At 52.8% G+C, this 16,078-nt stretch overlaps 1 protein-coding gene across 5 annotated transcripts in view; it reads right to left on the reverse strand.

Annotated features, from left to right (window-relative positions):
* The window catches only part of LOC127033048 (polycystin-1-like), a 58,549-nt gene extending 42,829 nt beyond the window's left edge, over positions 1-15,720 (reverse strand). For 4 of the 5 annotated variants that reach the window (XM_050920839.1, XM_050920842.1, XM_050920841.1 and 1 more), the window contains exons 1-10: positions 15,423-15,720; positions 9,470-9,650; positions 8,376-8,587; positions 7,344-7,462; positions 6,755-6,902; positions 4,248-4,522; positions 2,938-3,696; positions 2,302-2,433; positions 1,080-1,255; positions 86-222 (exon numbers count right to left, since the gene is read on the reverse strand). In XM_050920839.1, the coding sequence (XP_050776796.1) occupies positions 86-222; positions 1,080-1,255; positions 2,302-2,433; positions 2,938-3,696; positions 4,248-4,522; positions 6,755-6,902; positions 7,344-7,462; positions 8,376-8,587; positions 9,470-9,650; positions 15,423-15,519 (2,236 nt within the window). In that variant the 5' untranslated portion in view covers positions 15,520-15,720. The remainder of the gene's footprint in view (positions 1-85; positions 223-1,079; positions 1,256-2,301; positions 2,434-2,937; positions 3,697-4,247; positions 4,523-6,754; positions 6,903-7,343; positions 7,463-8,375; positions 8,588-9,469; positions 9,651-15,422) is intronic. The other variant, XM_050920838.1, reaches the window with a different exon arrangement.
* Between the last annotated feature and the right edge of the window lie 358 nt (positions 15,721-16,078).

A 16,078-nucleotide genomic window follows, 5' to 3' on the forward strand; every position in this document is an offset into this window, starting at 1 on the left:
TTTCCCATTCTCTCTGCCTCTCCAACACATGGACTAAGAGCCCTTCTGAGCCCAGTTGATCCCTCACCATCAGCCCCTTTCTTACCTGGTTGAGTGTACGTGTGGGTCACTCTGGCCAGCACCTGGACCCTCTCTCCCTGTGGATCTGGACGTGACAGCTGAGAATCGTAGGGGGGAGACAGCAGGCTCTCCACATCCGGGCTGCTATCCCCAAAGCCCCACCTGCAAAGAGAAACAGCTCCACCTCACAGACAGGGGTCTGGTTGAGAGACTGGGCAGTTGTGTGAATGTCATGAATACCCAGCAGCATTAGAACAACAAATGCAAATGTACATTTTGGAAGGGACATTAAAGCTCATGTTTCAAGGCTAAAGCCAGTCTCTAACTAGAAAGGATCAGAAAGAAATCCAACACTGGGGGAGGAAACAGATGATCTCACATCTGCTCTAGTGGGGTTGGGTTTTTTGCACCTTTTTCTGAAGACAGGAGACTGGGCAAGACGGGCCTCACATCTGATCCAACTTGGCAATTCCTATGTCTCACTATCAAAGCATCTTTTCCAGCTCAGTCTCAGCCTAGTTTGTGGCATGGGCTTTGCGGAAAGCGGAGCGCTCTCTAGGCAACATTTTGGCATTCACTGGCATAGCTGGCCAAGGCCCTCCAATGCCACATCACCTGCGAACATTTCTCACCGGAGCCTCTGGTAACTTAAGCCCACTGGGGGTGGATCTCAAACCCAGGCAAGTTTTACAATTCTATTTTCACCCCTTGGATAATCTCCACACGTCCCACTTTGGTTCCTCCTTCCCGATGAGAGATACCAGTTCCAACCTGCCACCTCTTAAAACACCCCTTTACAGCCATCACCTAGCTGTGGGGGAGAAAGGACTCCTGTCAGAGATCACACATAAAGAGGCACTGGTACAAGATGTCACCAGACGATACAAGGAGTGCTGCCCATGAAGGCCAGTCTCTCTAGGAAGTTCCCTGGTGATCCGCTCTGGGATCAGACCACATTAAATAGATCTCATTAGTCTGTGGGAGGAATTCTCCTTTCTCGGACTCCATGGGACTCTCACCTCACAGTGACTTCCATGGCAGTGTCCACTTCCACCCTGAACACCAGAGTCTGGAGGGTGTCAACTGCCACCACCCCAGGAAGCCCCACTATCTCGGGGTTGGCTAGTGGATTCATAGCCTCGACTGTCAGCGCCACTTCCACCACCTCCGAACTCACAGGATTCTCAGCTCTCAGCTGTGTAGAAAGAACAGAAAGGCATCAACCACGCAGAGAAATTTGAACAGGCGACATTCCCTTCTTCTGACTCTCCATCTACTCCAGACCCCTGGCCTCCCGCCTACTCCACCAGGACTGTCGATGCCCACCCCGACCCCACAGCACCATGACCACTCCTCCTCACCTTGGTTTGTCTCACAGCACCTGTCTGCAATGCATTCCCATGCAACTCACCCCACCCATGTTACACGTTCCACTGATTCCCAGCACAATGCATCCTGCCACCCACGTTGGGAACAAAGGTTCAGGGAATGGTAGCACTACGGTGATGTTCTCATTGGGAGCACAGGGAGGATGGGGACCTGAGCTAGGAACAGACTTTGGCCTGACAGTCAGGAAAATGCAAGACATGGAGATGTCCAATGGCGGCTAATCACTGCCCAGACAGCAGCCTCTGGCAACTCAGCTGCAGCAGAGTGGAGCATACAATGACTCCCATCAGGAGTTACATCTCCATGGGGGAAAAGCAACTGGGGCAATTGGGTACGATATAGAATCCTGAGTCAAGCTGCTACTATTTAATGGTGGCTGTTCCATGCTTCTGCCTGATGTGTATGGAGTCCTGCCAGGCCTTCAACTGAACTGGCAGGTTTCTCCACCCTGGTGTTTTGATTTTAATAATAAAATAATAAATAATAATAATAATAATTTGCATATTTGTCTGCCTACCCATCGTTCCTCCCAAGAGTACCCATCTGGGAGTAGGGAGTAATATGGTGCTCCTGACTGAAGGGTCTTTTAGCACTTTATAAATATTTAACCCCTTCCGAACTGGCCTGTGAGGGGGATATAAATTACCACCTCCCTTTTACAGATAAAGAACCTAAAGCACAGAGTGTAGGTGACTTACTGAAGGTCACACAGCGAAGCAGTGGCAGAGCTAGAAAAGGCACCTGGAGCCCTGATTCCCCAGTCCTTTGCTCTGACTCCTAGACACTCTTCCCTTCCTTTATGATCTGTGCCACAGGTTAAGGAACCCATAGTTGGTTCTCACGCTTGCTCACCTTCAGCTGGTAGGTGGCAGGCCTCTTGAACTTGACGCTGTAGGTCTGTCCGTTGTAGGCAAACATGTCCATGTTGTCAATGACCCAGCTGTAGGAGACAGAGGAGCCCTGGGTGAGCTCCGCAGAGAACACCTGCCAAGCAAAAAACCAGCTGTTTACATCAGACCTATAGGCTGGGCTCAAATTGCTTCCTCCCGGTTGTGTTGAGTAGGGGTAAGGGGTAGAAAGTTCCAATAGGCCTAAAGCAAAGTGATGGAAGACTTCACCCACAGGGAACATCGGCATTCGCTTGCTCCCCAGCAGCCATGCAATGGATGTAACACAACACAGCCGGCTCACTGCCAGTGGCGCAGGGAGGTGAGAGACACAATGCCCCATGCTAGCCTGGCTTTTGAGGCCTCAGTGCATCCTAAGGGAGGGTAGGACAGGCTCCGGGGCTACCCTTGAAAGTTTCTGCTGGATGAGGGCACGTTCATCTTGCAGTTGTGTGACCACAGGTTTGGTGTTATAGTAAAACCATCAGGCAGCCCAAGTGCCAGCATCCAATAGGGTGATGGAGTGGCATGAGGGCCCGAGATGTTGGAGGGACGCCCTTGATGATAACCCAGGCTTGATAACTGCAGCAAGATGACCTACCTGAGACACGTCCACTAGCATCCTGCGGGGGCCAGGCGGCACCACCCGGAGCCCCTCGATGGCATTATATGACTGGATCTTCACCGACAGCTTCTGGGTGCTGATCTCATTGGACACCAGCACATTCAGCGTCTCCATTCTTGGCTCCTCCATGCGAAGCAGGGTGGAGGAGAACCAGGTATCTGCAGTGTCTCTGTGGCAGGTGGGGACAAGTGCTATAATGCTGCCTGGGCAGGTGGCCTCAAATAACACCCCAGCCTTACCCACGGGTGCCATCCAGTGAGCCACGGCATGACAGCCAGAGAGAATCTTGATGACAATCAGAGTCTCTTTCTTGGTGGCCACATTGAGCTTCCCACTGACCGGTGTTGGGTGGATAATCTGCAGCCCACCAACCTTGGTCTGCACCTCCACCGTGCAGTTCATCTGCCTGCTACTGACCGCATTCCTCACCGTTGCCGTGTAGGTGTACGCCCCGCGTTCTGAATGCCTGGCCAGCGGCGGCGTGGCAGCAAAGCTCTGGGTCTTGCCCACAAAGGCCACTCGGAGGTCACAGACGACATGGTCCACCCAGGTGGGGTTGGTAAAGCTGCTGATGCTTCCCTTCCACCAGCCAGCCTTCACAAGGCTGATATAGCTCTGTCGCCAGGGGGAATGGGAATGCTGCAGGCATCGGAGGAGGGAGCTCACCCCTGCGTTATGCTGTATTCCGATAATGTCATCTGGATACACACTGATCTCCTCTCTAGGCAGGAGAACCTGAAACACATAGAAAGAGTCGTCTCCCATTGCAACCACAATGCTGTAACCAGACCCTGGTCCACGCCTAGTCTCCATGAAACATCCTGCCTCCCCCACACTGTACCAGTGGAGAAGAGAGCACAAAGAAAGAAGGAGGAATCAGGAGAGGGCAGAAAAGGAGAAGCCAGGGGAAGGGGATGGAGAGTCACACTGGTGCCCCAAACATACTGGTGCCCGACGCAGCTGCCTATGGCTAAGGACGGCCCTGGTCACAGAGCTGCCCAACATTCCTGGGACACGCCTTCATTTTCCTGGGTCCGTCCCAGAGTTCATTTCCGGCATCGCAATGCACAAGTGTGAGCATTGTCTCTTCAGGCCACCACGTGGTGTTGACACAGAATGACTTCTCAGCATGATGATGTGGACCAAATTACACATAGCCACAAAGCCCTGACACAAAGTCTCATAATGGTGTCACAAGGGGATTTACACACACCTGGCAGGAGATGACCGGGCAGTACAAGGTGGAGAGAGAAGATGCAGCAGAATAATGTCCTGAGAACACTTACCTGGACATGCCTGTTTGCGCTGCTGGGAGCGAGTAGCAGAGGGAAGTCAGCCACTGGCGAGTAGAAGGGTGGGGTCCCACTGTAACGTGGGGGGTTTCGGATGGGCAGGATGCTGGAAGTCACATTCTCAAAGGCATAAGAGCTGCAAGGACTGGAGATGTTCAAGCAGCCTTCACTCAGTGGGCACCACTGCTGCCCGCTGGGGCACCAACCCGTGGTGTTGCAGAGCGGCCGGGGGTGACAGCAGGCAAATGGCGTGTGAAGAAGCTCGCAGCCTGGGAAGAAGCACACATGCTGCAAGATACGCTGGACTTGGAGAGCTCGAAGAGGGAGCAAACTGGGTTATGCTTTGTAACTGGCATGTGTTCCCCTAGACACGTGCAACAAATCATTTATAATGTAGTGACATTTCCAAGCCATGCAACTAAATTAGCAAGACCAAGCAAGCAAGGAGAGAAAGGGACCAGGCCATGTTCTGCAACCAGAGCTGGATCCACATCTGGATTTTGAACACCCCAAAGTTTGATCTGGACGAGTCAGACAGAGCGAGAGTTTCCTAAACTGGAAGGCAGCATGGTCTGGTGGACAGGGCACTTGACTGGGAGTTAGTTCTATTCCTGGTTGTGCCACTGACTGACTATATGGCTTCTGGCAAGTCACCACCTGTTTCTGCCTTGTTTTCTCCCATCAGTATCAAAGGGATAACAACCCCAGCCCACTGTCGCACAGCACTTTGCTGTCTGTGGATTCAGGAAAGTATTACATATGTGTTTATTTTTACTATAAACCAGAAACAACCAGTTCAGACTGAGCTCCACCCAAGCCCAAAGTGACAAGCCCCCAGCCAACGGGACACCAGGTAAAAGCACAACATCCTACTCAGGACACCCTCACTGAGGGAGCATAACCTAATGGCAGGACACTGTTAATCATTTCCCAGCAACTTCTGGGACATCATTAACCCTCTTTTGGGTGTCAGATACAACCGTGTCAGCAACCAGAGTGCTGGGAACCCTGGTTTTGTCTCATTTCAAAAGCATTCGAACCTTGTGGGTTCCAAAGGATGGCACCAACTTGAATGGTAGGCCAGGTCAACACTAGAAATGTTTGCAGGTGTAGCAACATTGGTTAGGGAGCGGTTTGTGAGTCCTGTTTCTCTACTGACAAAAGCCCTAGTGTAGATGCAGTTATATCAGCACAAAAGTGCTTTGGCTGGTGGAACGTATTTTGCTCACCAAACTGGTATCAGCTATTCAGAGCTGCCCGAGGGGGGGACAAGTGGGGTAATTTGCCCCAGACCCCGGGCCTTGCAGGGGCCCCCATGATAGTTTTTCGGGGCCGCTGGAGCGGGGTCCTTCACTTGCTCCGGGTGCCCCAGAAAACTCTCGCAGGGCCCGAGCCCCTGGAGCTTCTTCTGCTCCGGGTCTTCGGCGGCGGGGGGTCCTTCCACTCTGGGGTGGAAGGACCCCTCACTGCCGAATTACCGCTGAGGTGGGGGGCCCCCACCACTGAAGACCCCGGGCCCCCTGAATCCTCTGGGCGGCCCTGCAGCTATTCCATCAAAAGCACATTTTTGCCAATACAAGCTGTGTCTCCATTTGGAGAGTTGCTGGCAGAGCCCACTAACAAACTTTTTCTAACATAGATTTGGCCATACTGATCTCACAATGCACTTAGGAGATACAGTGGGGCGGACGGGGCAGAGAAAGAGAAAGAGAGGGGAAAATGGGTGTGAAAAGGAGGAGGTTGAAACACAACTACAGAAAATGGAAAAGGAGTAGAAAGGGGAACAGACCAATGAATCGATAAATATGGCCCGCACAGCGATTACAGGGCACTAGAGCAGGAAATGATCTTCCTGCCACAAGAACATTTTCAAGATATGGGTCCAAACTGGAAGTTTCGAAAACTTCCACGAACTGAAAATCCATTACAAAAAATTGAAATATTTTATTCTGAAAATTTCAAAATGCTTCATTTTGAGTTTGACCTTTTTCCTCTTTAAACTGTATCCGCTCAAAACCCCAAAACTTTTGTTTTGAAAAATTTGAAATGGAGAGTTTCGACAATTTCAAAACTTTTTTCCTCCCAATAATTTTTTGAGTTAGGAGATTTGTCTAACCTGATCCAGTTTTAGTTTTGATGAATCTGCATTTTTCAGTGAAAAAACAGTTCACCGAAAAATTCCTGACCATCTCCACAAGTCACCTAGTTGTGAGAGACTCGCTTATCAGGGTTCTTCTGTCCCTTCCATGCAACCCAGAGGGGCAAAGTCCACGGATGAAGTCTGGAGGGAAATGTGAGGATGAACCACCAGTCTATCTTCGCATCCCACCAAGAATCAAACAGAGCCAGAGGCTTTAAGCATAGAGACTATCAAGCAGCTATAACCCCTCCCTGTCCTTTTGTAATGTCCACCAACCCAACAGCACAACCCCATTGGTCTAGGCAGACGGGCTGTAAGTATCAGAGAATAAGACACAGAGGCATGGATGCTGAACTCTTACCAGGAGGAACCAAGTGCTGGTTGGGGTTGCAATGTGGGCGGAGGATCTGGAACTGGACCAGAACAGGCTTCTTTGTTCCTTGTACCCCGAAGTCTACAGAGACTAGAATACCAGCGTGGCTGAACCAGAGGCCTGGAAAGAGCATCAACTACAAGACACGAGACCAGGAAATAAACATGTGAAGGAGGGAAGTCCAAAAAGGCCCCCTGGAAGGAACTGGCAGGGGAGGCTGGGGGTGAGGTGGTAATGGAGGGACCTGTGCTGTTGTGATGTTCCTGTGTAGTTCAAATAAGCTTCCTGAAGATCAGTGCTTCACCCGAAATGTGGCTGCAGTTATCTGGTTTGGGAATACAGAGCCAGGCTCTCCCTGACGTTTCCCATATCCCGGGGGCCATAAAATATTGAGAGCACAGCCTCATCTGACAGGGCAGTGCTCCTGGGTTGATTTGTGTTCTCTTCCCATGGGTTTGCCCTTTCCCAAAGGCTACTCATCAAGGTATATAGACTAGAGAGGGAAGGGAGAGGAGGTCTCAGGCAGACCCATCCAGCATTCACACACATCAGCCGTCTGGCTCTGTTTGCACGCTACCTCAATGCTGTCAGGCCCCAGGAGAGGAGGCAGCAGCTCGGTGCTGACATTCCTCACATCATAGACTCCGCTGAACACTGGCATGCCCGTCAGGAACACATCCGGGCTGGGCAGGGTGACTGCAAAGACAAAGCGCGTGGCTGGTCACTCCCCAGCTTAAAGCTCAGTCAGGCCCTGCTGCAAGCTTGCATCATGGACAAAGTGGCAGGCTTCTAGGAGAGCCAACTGGCTGCCCCGGGCCCTCGACTCAGCAAATCTGTAAGCATGTGCCTTAGCTGAGCTGGGGCCTAGATCTGCCAGGGTGGGGACTGGAAGAAAAGGGCATGCGGGGGCAGCAATAGGGTCCATGTTAATAGGCTGAACGAACACAGAAATACCATGTGTATGGCCCCGGCATACACCCGCCATCAGAGTACATGGGAGTCTGCCAGGGTCCGGCGTAGAGTACTACAGAGCGTCAATTTTCAGGCACTAACTGCGGAGAGGAAGAGTGGCCTTGTGGTTACGGGACTGACTTGGCCCTCAGGGGCTCAGGGTTGTGTACCCAACTCCTCCACAGACTACATGGGTGACCCTTGGGCAAGTCACTTAAACCCTCTCTGCCTCAGTTCCCCCAGGGTAGAACAGGGATAACAACACTTCTTTCCTCTCACCCTTTGTCTGTCCTGTAAGCTCTCTGGGGCAGGGGCTGTCTCCTGCTATGTGTCTGTAGAGAACCTAGCATGTTGAGACCCCTAGGCATGACTGTAACAAATACATATTAATGACAAGGCCCTCCTCACTGGGAGTTGGGAGGCACTCAGCTTCTCCTAGCATGGGACCATGGTTTGGCCAGAGGACTGAGGTCCCCCAGGATGAAAGAGCAGTATAAAGCAATGGGTTATTATACCGGCAGCTCCCCTTAGCACTCAGCTCCTCCAGGGGCTGCAAGGAAATGCCTCTTTATTCCTGTTGCCAATGGTCAGCAGTGTAACCTCCCAGTCCAGCCCATAAATACATTCCCACCCCAGATGCCAGCAGGACATATGGTACCTCCAGCTCTCCTCTCACAGAGGAACGAGGACTTTGCAGAGCACGGTCTACTGCTCCAAACCCCTTCTGGGTCGAGGAGGTGCATCTGGACACAGCTCTCCTTGCCCTTGGGCCGACCGAAGGGGGTCCAGTTCTGGAACGAGTCCACAAGGCTCCCATCGACCCAGTGCAAGGAACCCAAGGAGCTGAGCCCAATCCAGACCATACCAGCACTGTCAGGGAGAAAGACAGAAAGAACCTCTGCTTAAAGAGAAACAGCATTGGCAATGCAACACAGAAGGCAGGGAGCGGCTGGGGAAGGGAGCAGAGCTTGGGGCAGGTGGTGGTGTGGTTAGTGCCTTTGACCCCAGTCAGCAGAGGAAAAGCACCCCCCAAACCAATGCCAAGGAAAAGGTCTGACATGTCAGAATGGGTGGCCATGCTTCGGTCTTCATCGGGGATACCCCCAAAACACAGACCCCCATTTCCTGGAGGCTCCTCTGCACTAGAAATGGCCCTATTGCAGCCTGCCCTGGTGTGAATGAACTAGTGCTGGCAGTAAAGGCCCGAGCCATCTTGTTTTGGGTGCTCCACATTCACTCACAGGGCTCCCACGTCATTACACCTCACCCACAATTCCCGGCACAGCTGCCTAGAGGATCCCTGAAGCGTGTGCATAAGGTTTGATTCCCAGGGGTGCTAAGCACCTGCAGCTCCCTCCCAGGGATTTTAAACCGAGTTGTGGGCACTTAGAACTTCTGAAAATCCAGCCCACCCTGTCTAGGGCTCAGAATGGCTATTGTACTTGTTCTGTTGCCTGCGTTGAGTGGATCCTCACGTGCTTTTTAGGGGTGTGTGCTACAACCGGCTATGTCCTCCCTCAACCACACTTGGACTGCCTAGTGAAAGGCTATTACTGCGGCACACATTGCCTGACTGCCTCGAGGCCTGGTTCACTGTAACGTACCCACCACTGCCTTTGGGCAACGGGGCTAGGGGAGACAAGGAGCTTGCCTGTATTATTGCCATGGTGCCTGAACAAGCAATAACCTTTGTAGTGTGACATCGCCATTGTCATCAGAGCAAAGACAATAGGGCTGGAGCATGATACGCACCCAGAGAAAGTCTCCTGCAGGAAGCTCTGCACCTCCTGAGTTCTTACAACTGCCAGATCTCCACCGGGGATCTCCCGGCACAGCCTTCTCGCATTCTGCCAGGTCTCCTTGGCATGGCTGAGCCAGTAGCAGTTCAGATTCTGCAAATGGATCCGTCCACTTTGAGGGCAAGAGGATTCATCTGAAGATTAAGAACAACAGCTGAGAAGGTTCCCCGTGCTTCCAGAACTTCCATTGTGAACCCTTCTGGGCTCTGCCTGACAAAGCACTCGCAGTGGAAGGCGAGTCACATTCCAGAAAGCCCAGCACTGCCAGCTCCTCCAGCTGACGCAGACCGAGGAGACGAGCCCTGGCACAGCCACATAGACCGAGGAAGATTACCAGCTGCTTTGGGAGTGCGTTCCTGCAGGTCCTTATTCCTCCCCAGAACACTAGGCTGGTGGAGCATGTCAGGAGGTGGTAACTAACCTATCACCTCTTGGGTTTCCTTCCCCAGCACTATGACCTAGCACCACGTTGCCGTCTCTGGTGTAACATACGGCAAGGAGAGACCTGCACCATGGCATGAGCCTCTTCCATGCCCAACAATGCCCCTCTGCACAGGCAGCATCCAGGCCTGGAGGAGCGTAGTGAGGATACCCCTCATAGCAGGAGCTCCCTTCCCTTCAACACCCCATTAGCTCTAGTTGTCCCTGTGCTGAGGTAGAACGATCAAGAAGGGCCAGCGTTGCTAATGCCCTGGCTCCCCCTCTCTGGCAGCACTCCAGAAGCAGATGGAGGCCTGGGATAAAGCTCTTCAGGTGACAAACCTACTCGCCTCATGGAGGAAGCAAAAGAATTGCAAACAGCCGCTCCAGGGGGCCTGTTCGGTGTGAGACAGGAACAGAAACCCAAAGCCTCACCTTGAGGTGCTGCCATCCAGCTGGCCCTCAGGAGAAAACAGAAGGAACTGGGAGTAAAAGGACCCTGTTCTGTAAGAAGTGATCCTCCCTGGCACAGGAGATGGGAACTTTTGCAGCACATAAAATCCTGGGTTTAGGAGGAAGGAAAACTAAATGATACCGAGTGTTCCATCGAGTTAGCATCTTTCACCCTGAAGGATCCTAAAGCACTTTACAGATTTCAGATACAGGAATCACTTCAGCCACCAATGAAATGCAGCCACCTCTGGGGTGGAACATGGCTGCTGCTTAATAGTCCACTGGAGTAACTTAGGCAGGAAAGCTACAATATCCAATGGAAACCACCTGGGGAAGGTCATTGCATGAGCAGAAAACTAGGCCAAGACACTGGGGCTTTAAATGGCCATCTATGGTCAGTGTTAGGTTTCATTACAAAAAAACCCCTCAAATGTGGGGGCAGTGTAGCCGGCGGTAACCCAAAGGAGAAAACCTGCATTTGGGGTATGGAAGGAGTGAGGTGCTCTCTCTCTGCCTTTCCCTCCGATTTCTTGCCTGTCTCTGCAAGTCCCCCACTTCCTCTGCTTTATAACCTCTTCTGCTGTTAAGGACCCCAGAACTCCTCTCTCATTTGCTGATGTCCCGGCCCAGACTCCAGACTCTGCCTTTTTTCATGGCCAAAGCTTGAAGCCTTTGTTCTCTTGTCCAAAGAGAATGTGTTTAACCTGGAGAGAGCTGGGACAAGCAGGGACAAAATGGAATTTGGTATTTAAAGCGCTGCATCATAAGGGGTAGGAGATGATGAGTTTGTTATTACCCCAGTGTCGGGAACCTAAGCAACGGTTGGCAGGCCTAAGTGCTGGCCTTCTGAGCCCTCACATCCCTCTGATGAGAACACTTACAAGATAATAAGAAAAATCCAATCCAATCAATGAGACCGTCACAGTATCCAGCGTGGTTGCCCGGGAGCCAGTGAGTGCCCTGTCTGGCATTCCTGGGTTTCCTGGTAACAACCAAAATGCTCCTTCCACAGGAAGCCAGAAAAATCCATTGCCTTGGCAACCCTAAACAAAGTTTGATCTGTTCCAGGCCCCCATCAATTCCTCCAGCGAGGGAGAAAACTCTCCTGGCTCCCCGGTCCTGAGGAGCTGCATCTGCAGGCTGCTGGCAGCGCTTCGGCTGGGCCTTTCTGATAGACCAAGATCTCTTGAAAAGTTCACTACAGTGCTGAACGGTGCACTTGGCTTGGATTCTTCCCCCCCGACCTGGTGGTTTCAGTTCCATGTCTCCCACTCCTCCCTGACAAGAGGGGTATGGGATGGAGGGTGACTCAGAGGGTTCTGCCTGCACCTAGGCTATATCAAAAAATCGCCTCCACTGTCTGTCCTCCCAGGCCCAGCTCCCTTCTCACCTTCAGGCAAATACATAATCACACTCGTACCTGGAATACACACATTTCCTCCTCTCACACTCACGTTCTGCTCTGCACCTTCCTTCATGTTGTCCCTTGCATGTGAAACACTCGCCCAGCTCAACCCAGGAAGCTGCATGGCCCCATCACCACAGTGCACAAATACCTCATCAACATTCCCAAATTTCTCCCCACAACATCCCTGTGAGAGCCTGAGGCACAGAGAGAGGAAGTGACAGGCCCAAGGTCACACAGGGAATTGGCGGCACAGCCAGGAACTGGACGCGTGTCTCCTATAGCCCAGTCCACTGCTTTAACCACAAGACTATCCTTTCTCTGGGTCCATAGCCCTCTCTATCTCCTCATTCCAATCCCTCCCCAAAGCCTAGTCCCTCAGGAAACCCTTTGGGGCTGGTCTCCTCAGCACTCAGCTCTCTGCATTCTCCCCTAACTGGACGGTTGCCCTGTGCTCGGTTTGGTCTGTGTTGCATCCTCAAAGCAGAAATGGGGGGTGAAATCCCAGCCCCACTGAAGTCAATGGCAAAAGTTCCATTGAGGCCAACAGAGCCAGGATTTCACTCGGTGTCTTTTCAGTGCATCTCCAGTACTATATAAATAATGCACCTGCAGGGCACAGTGCATGGTCCCTCCTGCCCCATTCTCCATGGGGGTGCTCTTCAAAATCCGCCCGCTGCAGCCCCACACAAACAGTCTGGACATCAGGAGATTCCATGCAGCTGGGGTGCAGGGGGAGGACAGAGGAGTCCAGGTCAGTCTTCAGTCCAGGCCTTGCCACCACCAGGGATGCCCCAGTTGATAGATTGCTACGGCGGGCTCGCTCAGCCTAGTGCCGACACTATCTGTGTGTTCACATCTCCCAGTGCGATGCGGAGTCTTCTCATTCCCATTGCCCCACACCAGCTCTGGGAGCACAAAGACAGCTCCCCGGGGTAGGATGGAAGCACTGACTGTCCTAATGCCACAGGCTCAGCCTCTCATGGCCTGGGAACATGGCAAAGGCACCCAGCCCCCAGACAAGACATAACAACCTGTGGTATCTGTTTCACACCAGACACACTCAGCACAGCTCTCTTGCCCCATACCAGGTATAAGAACGAAGCATTATCTTCCAGGGCAGGCTTCCCTCACCTTATATTGGCTACAGAGACTGGGCAGCTTCTCCCCTCACCCCATCCCTACACTCATGGGCACGGAGAGTCAGCTCACCTTGCTTCCCAGAGGAATGGTGCACCAGTTCCCATTCTGGGCTCACTACATGCCTGGGACATCTCCCAGGACTCTCTGGGGTGAGGGAATCCAGCCAGTGCTGTATTACTACAGCAAGTAGGTCACGGTGGCAGCGGATACCCCAAACTCTACACTTATGAGGCCAGGGAGTGGCATGTTGGGGGGCAGGGAAAGGTTCGGAGGTTTGAGCTTCCATTGCTGAGGTTGAGGAGCAGAGGCAGCTTCCCACTGACGTTAATGGGATCTGTGTCTGCTTATGCCAGGACTGAATTTGGCCCTAGTCTGCCTCCAGTGAAAGATGCCAGATGGGTCCTGGGCAGGACACAGCAGCAGCTGCTGCGGCTGTACAATTAACTTTAGCCACCTGGGTTCCACTCCACACACATGGCCAAGCCTGTCCTCTCTGTTTCCTTCCACTTCGGGAAGGACCTGCTGGGATAAAGTAACTAGATACTCCTTTTCCTCAAGCCTCATTAACCTTCTGCCCCTTGGGCCTGGCATCAGCATCCGCCATGGAGCTGGAGTCACGAGAAATCCAAAAGCAAACACACACGCTGGCTAAGTTCCCTATTAAGCCCCTCGCTGGGGCTCAGGACTGCGGCGGGTAGAGATGCCTCTCCTCCAGCACAGACCCGTCCCGGACTTGCCACCGCCATAGGAGAGGAGCCCCTTCCCAGGCCTGGCCCAGGCCCATCGGCGCTGCCAGGGAGAGGAGCCCCTCCCTCGGTACAGCTCAGCCCCACCAGAGAGGGACGCCTCTCCCCCAGCCCAAGCTGCTGAGGTGAGAGAGGTCTGGGGCGAGGCAGGGCGGATAGTCCTCACTCCTTGCCACAGCCCTAGGACAGTCTGCACTCCCAACCCCCTCATCCCTGGCCCCACCCCAGAGCCCGCATTCCCTGCACCCCAACCCTCTGTCCCAGCCCTGAGCCCCCTCGTGCAGCCCGAACCCCTCATCTCTGACCCCATCCCAGAGCCCTCATCCCCCCCACACCTCAATCCTCTGCCCCAGCTCTAAGCCCCTCCCACACTCCGAACCCCTCAGCCCCACCCCCACCCCATGAATTTTGTTATGTGCACCAATATGAAGGTGATGTGTCACACATCACCTCCATATTGGTGCACATAACAAAATTCATTCCGCACATGGACATAAACAATTAGAGGGAATGCTGGGAACTTGTCCTGCAAAGCACACAGAGCCAGAGAGCCCAGGGCACCGGAGCATTCAGCATGTCCTGCCCCAGAGCCCCTGTCCCAGGGACACTACAGTGGGATGATCTAGTAGTAAATGTGAAGTACATTGGCCAGGTATATCAATTATCTATACAATGGGCTTGCACCAGTGGCTTGCTCCATAGTCCTGACCTATGCTGCTGGGCAAGACCAAGAACCTAGAGAATACCCATAGTTCAGTGCCAAAGGCATGGCCAGAGGCCCATCACCAAGGCAAGAGCCCAATGTGGTATCTACAACTGACTGCAAGGAGCTGTTCTGCCAGTGGGAAGAGTCACCGCAAACCAGACGAACCAGAAAAAAGAAGGATCAGTGCTCAACCGTTATGAAGAATATTCAGGCAAGAAAGAGGTGCTTAGAGCCTTCCGCGGCTTGGGCTGCATAGCCAGACATTTGCCAGCTACCACTGAGCTGTTGCGAACCAAGAGCTTAGAGCATTTCAAAAGGAGAATAGGTGGAAGATGAAGAAGCCACCTGCAATTGTACAAGCTGAAGATTCCAATCTCATAGGCTATCAGACCCCTTCCTTCAGGGCACGACCTGATCCCCAGGTGAGGTCAGGAAGAAATGTCCCCCTTTTCAAAGCACAGCACAATGAAGTGCATTGTGAAGGGTTCCTCTCTTTCTCTGAAGCACTCAGCATGGGCCACTCTTAAAGAGAGGATATTGGAGTCACTGGACTATCAGTCTGCTCCCCGAGGGCTGAGAGGGGACACCATACTGGCATCATCTTCATCCACAAAGACCCTATCGTCTCATCCTGACTGCTCATGCTGCCTCTTCACACGGACTGTCTCTTACAGGCTGCACACACAAGATGGCCACAGTCACTCTGGTTTTACGGAGAAGGAGAACGCAAGGGGCTGAGATCCAAGATGCTGCAGGGCAGAACTCAACTACAGGAGACCCATGGCAAAGTCAATCTAAGCTCTCACGTTCTCCTTTCCATTTGCTTTAACATGAACCAACACTTAAGCTTAAACATGCCAGGTGCCTCCGCCTAGAAGCTCCTTGAGAGCTGCCAAGCATACCAGAGTCACCACTGCGCTCTACTGCAGACCCAGCCGAGTAGCGATAGACCCTGCACAACAGAGATTCTGCACCAGCCATCCTCTGGCCTCCCCACCACTCACTGCTGGGAACCTTTGCCCTACTCACGCACCAGAGACAAGGCCCCACATACCAGCAGTCCCTCTGGCCAGCAGGAGGAGGAGCAGCCAGCCCAGCTGCAAGCCTTGGCTCAGCATCACCCCTGCCATGCAGCTCCGCAGGGTATCATGGTCTCCGAGAGAAGGATCCACGGAAATGACCTGTCTGTCTAGGGTTTCATACTAGGCCCATCACCGCAGCATCTGGGCTAAGGCGTTGCTGAGCTGCATTCTCTTTCTCTGTGGGAGTTACTCCTTCACTGTCCCTCCAAGCCTCTTCTCACTCTGTTTCTGTGTCCTCGGTGCCGCAAGCTCTCTCCCCTCACTGACTTTGCTGTCTTCTGTGGTACGTTGTTGGCTTTTATAGGGCTTTACTTGGTAACTATTTTTTTTAAACCCTTTCTTTGTGGCTGCCCCAAATCTCCCTGGATACGCAGCTGCAGCCCTCCCTTCTCCAAAGGTCTGCGTGGAGGGAGCTTTCCTCATACAGACAGGCAGCTGGTTTTAACCAGATCCTCTTCCCTACACCCCTCTCCCTGTACAGCAGAACCCACCAGGTCTCCTCCACTGCTTCCCTGTCTCACTGAGACCAGGGCACTCCCTCAACCATTCCTCTCCACTCCCTGGGATCGCAGCACCCCTCTCCAAGCTGTCACCCTCCTGCTGCCTC

Source organism: Gopherus flavomarginatus, chromosome 12 (genome assembly GCF_025201925.1).
Source record: "Gopherus flavomarginatus isolate rGopFla2 chromosome 12, rGopFla2.mat.asm, whole genome shotgun sequence".
NCBI classification, from domain to species: Eukaryota; Metazoa; Chordata; order Testudines; family Testudinidae; genus Gopherus; species Gopherus flavomarginatus.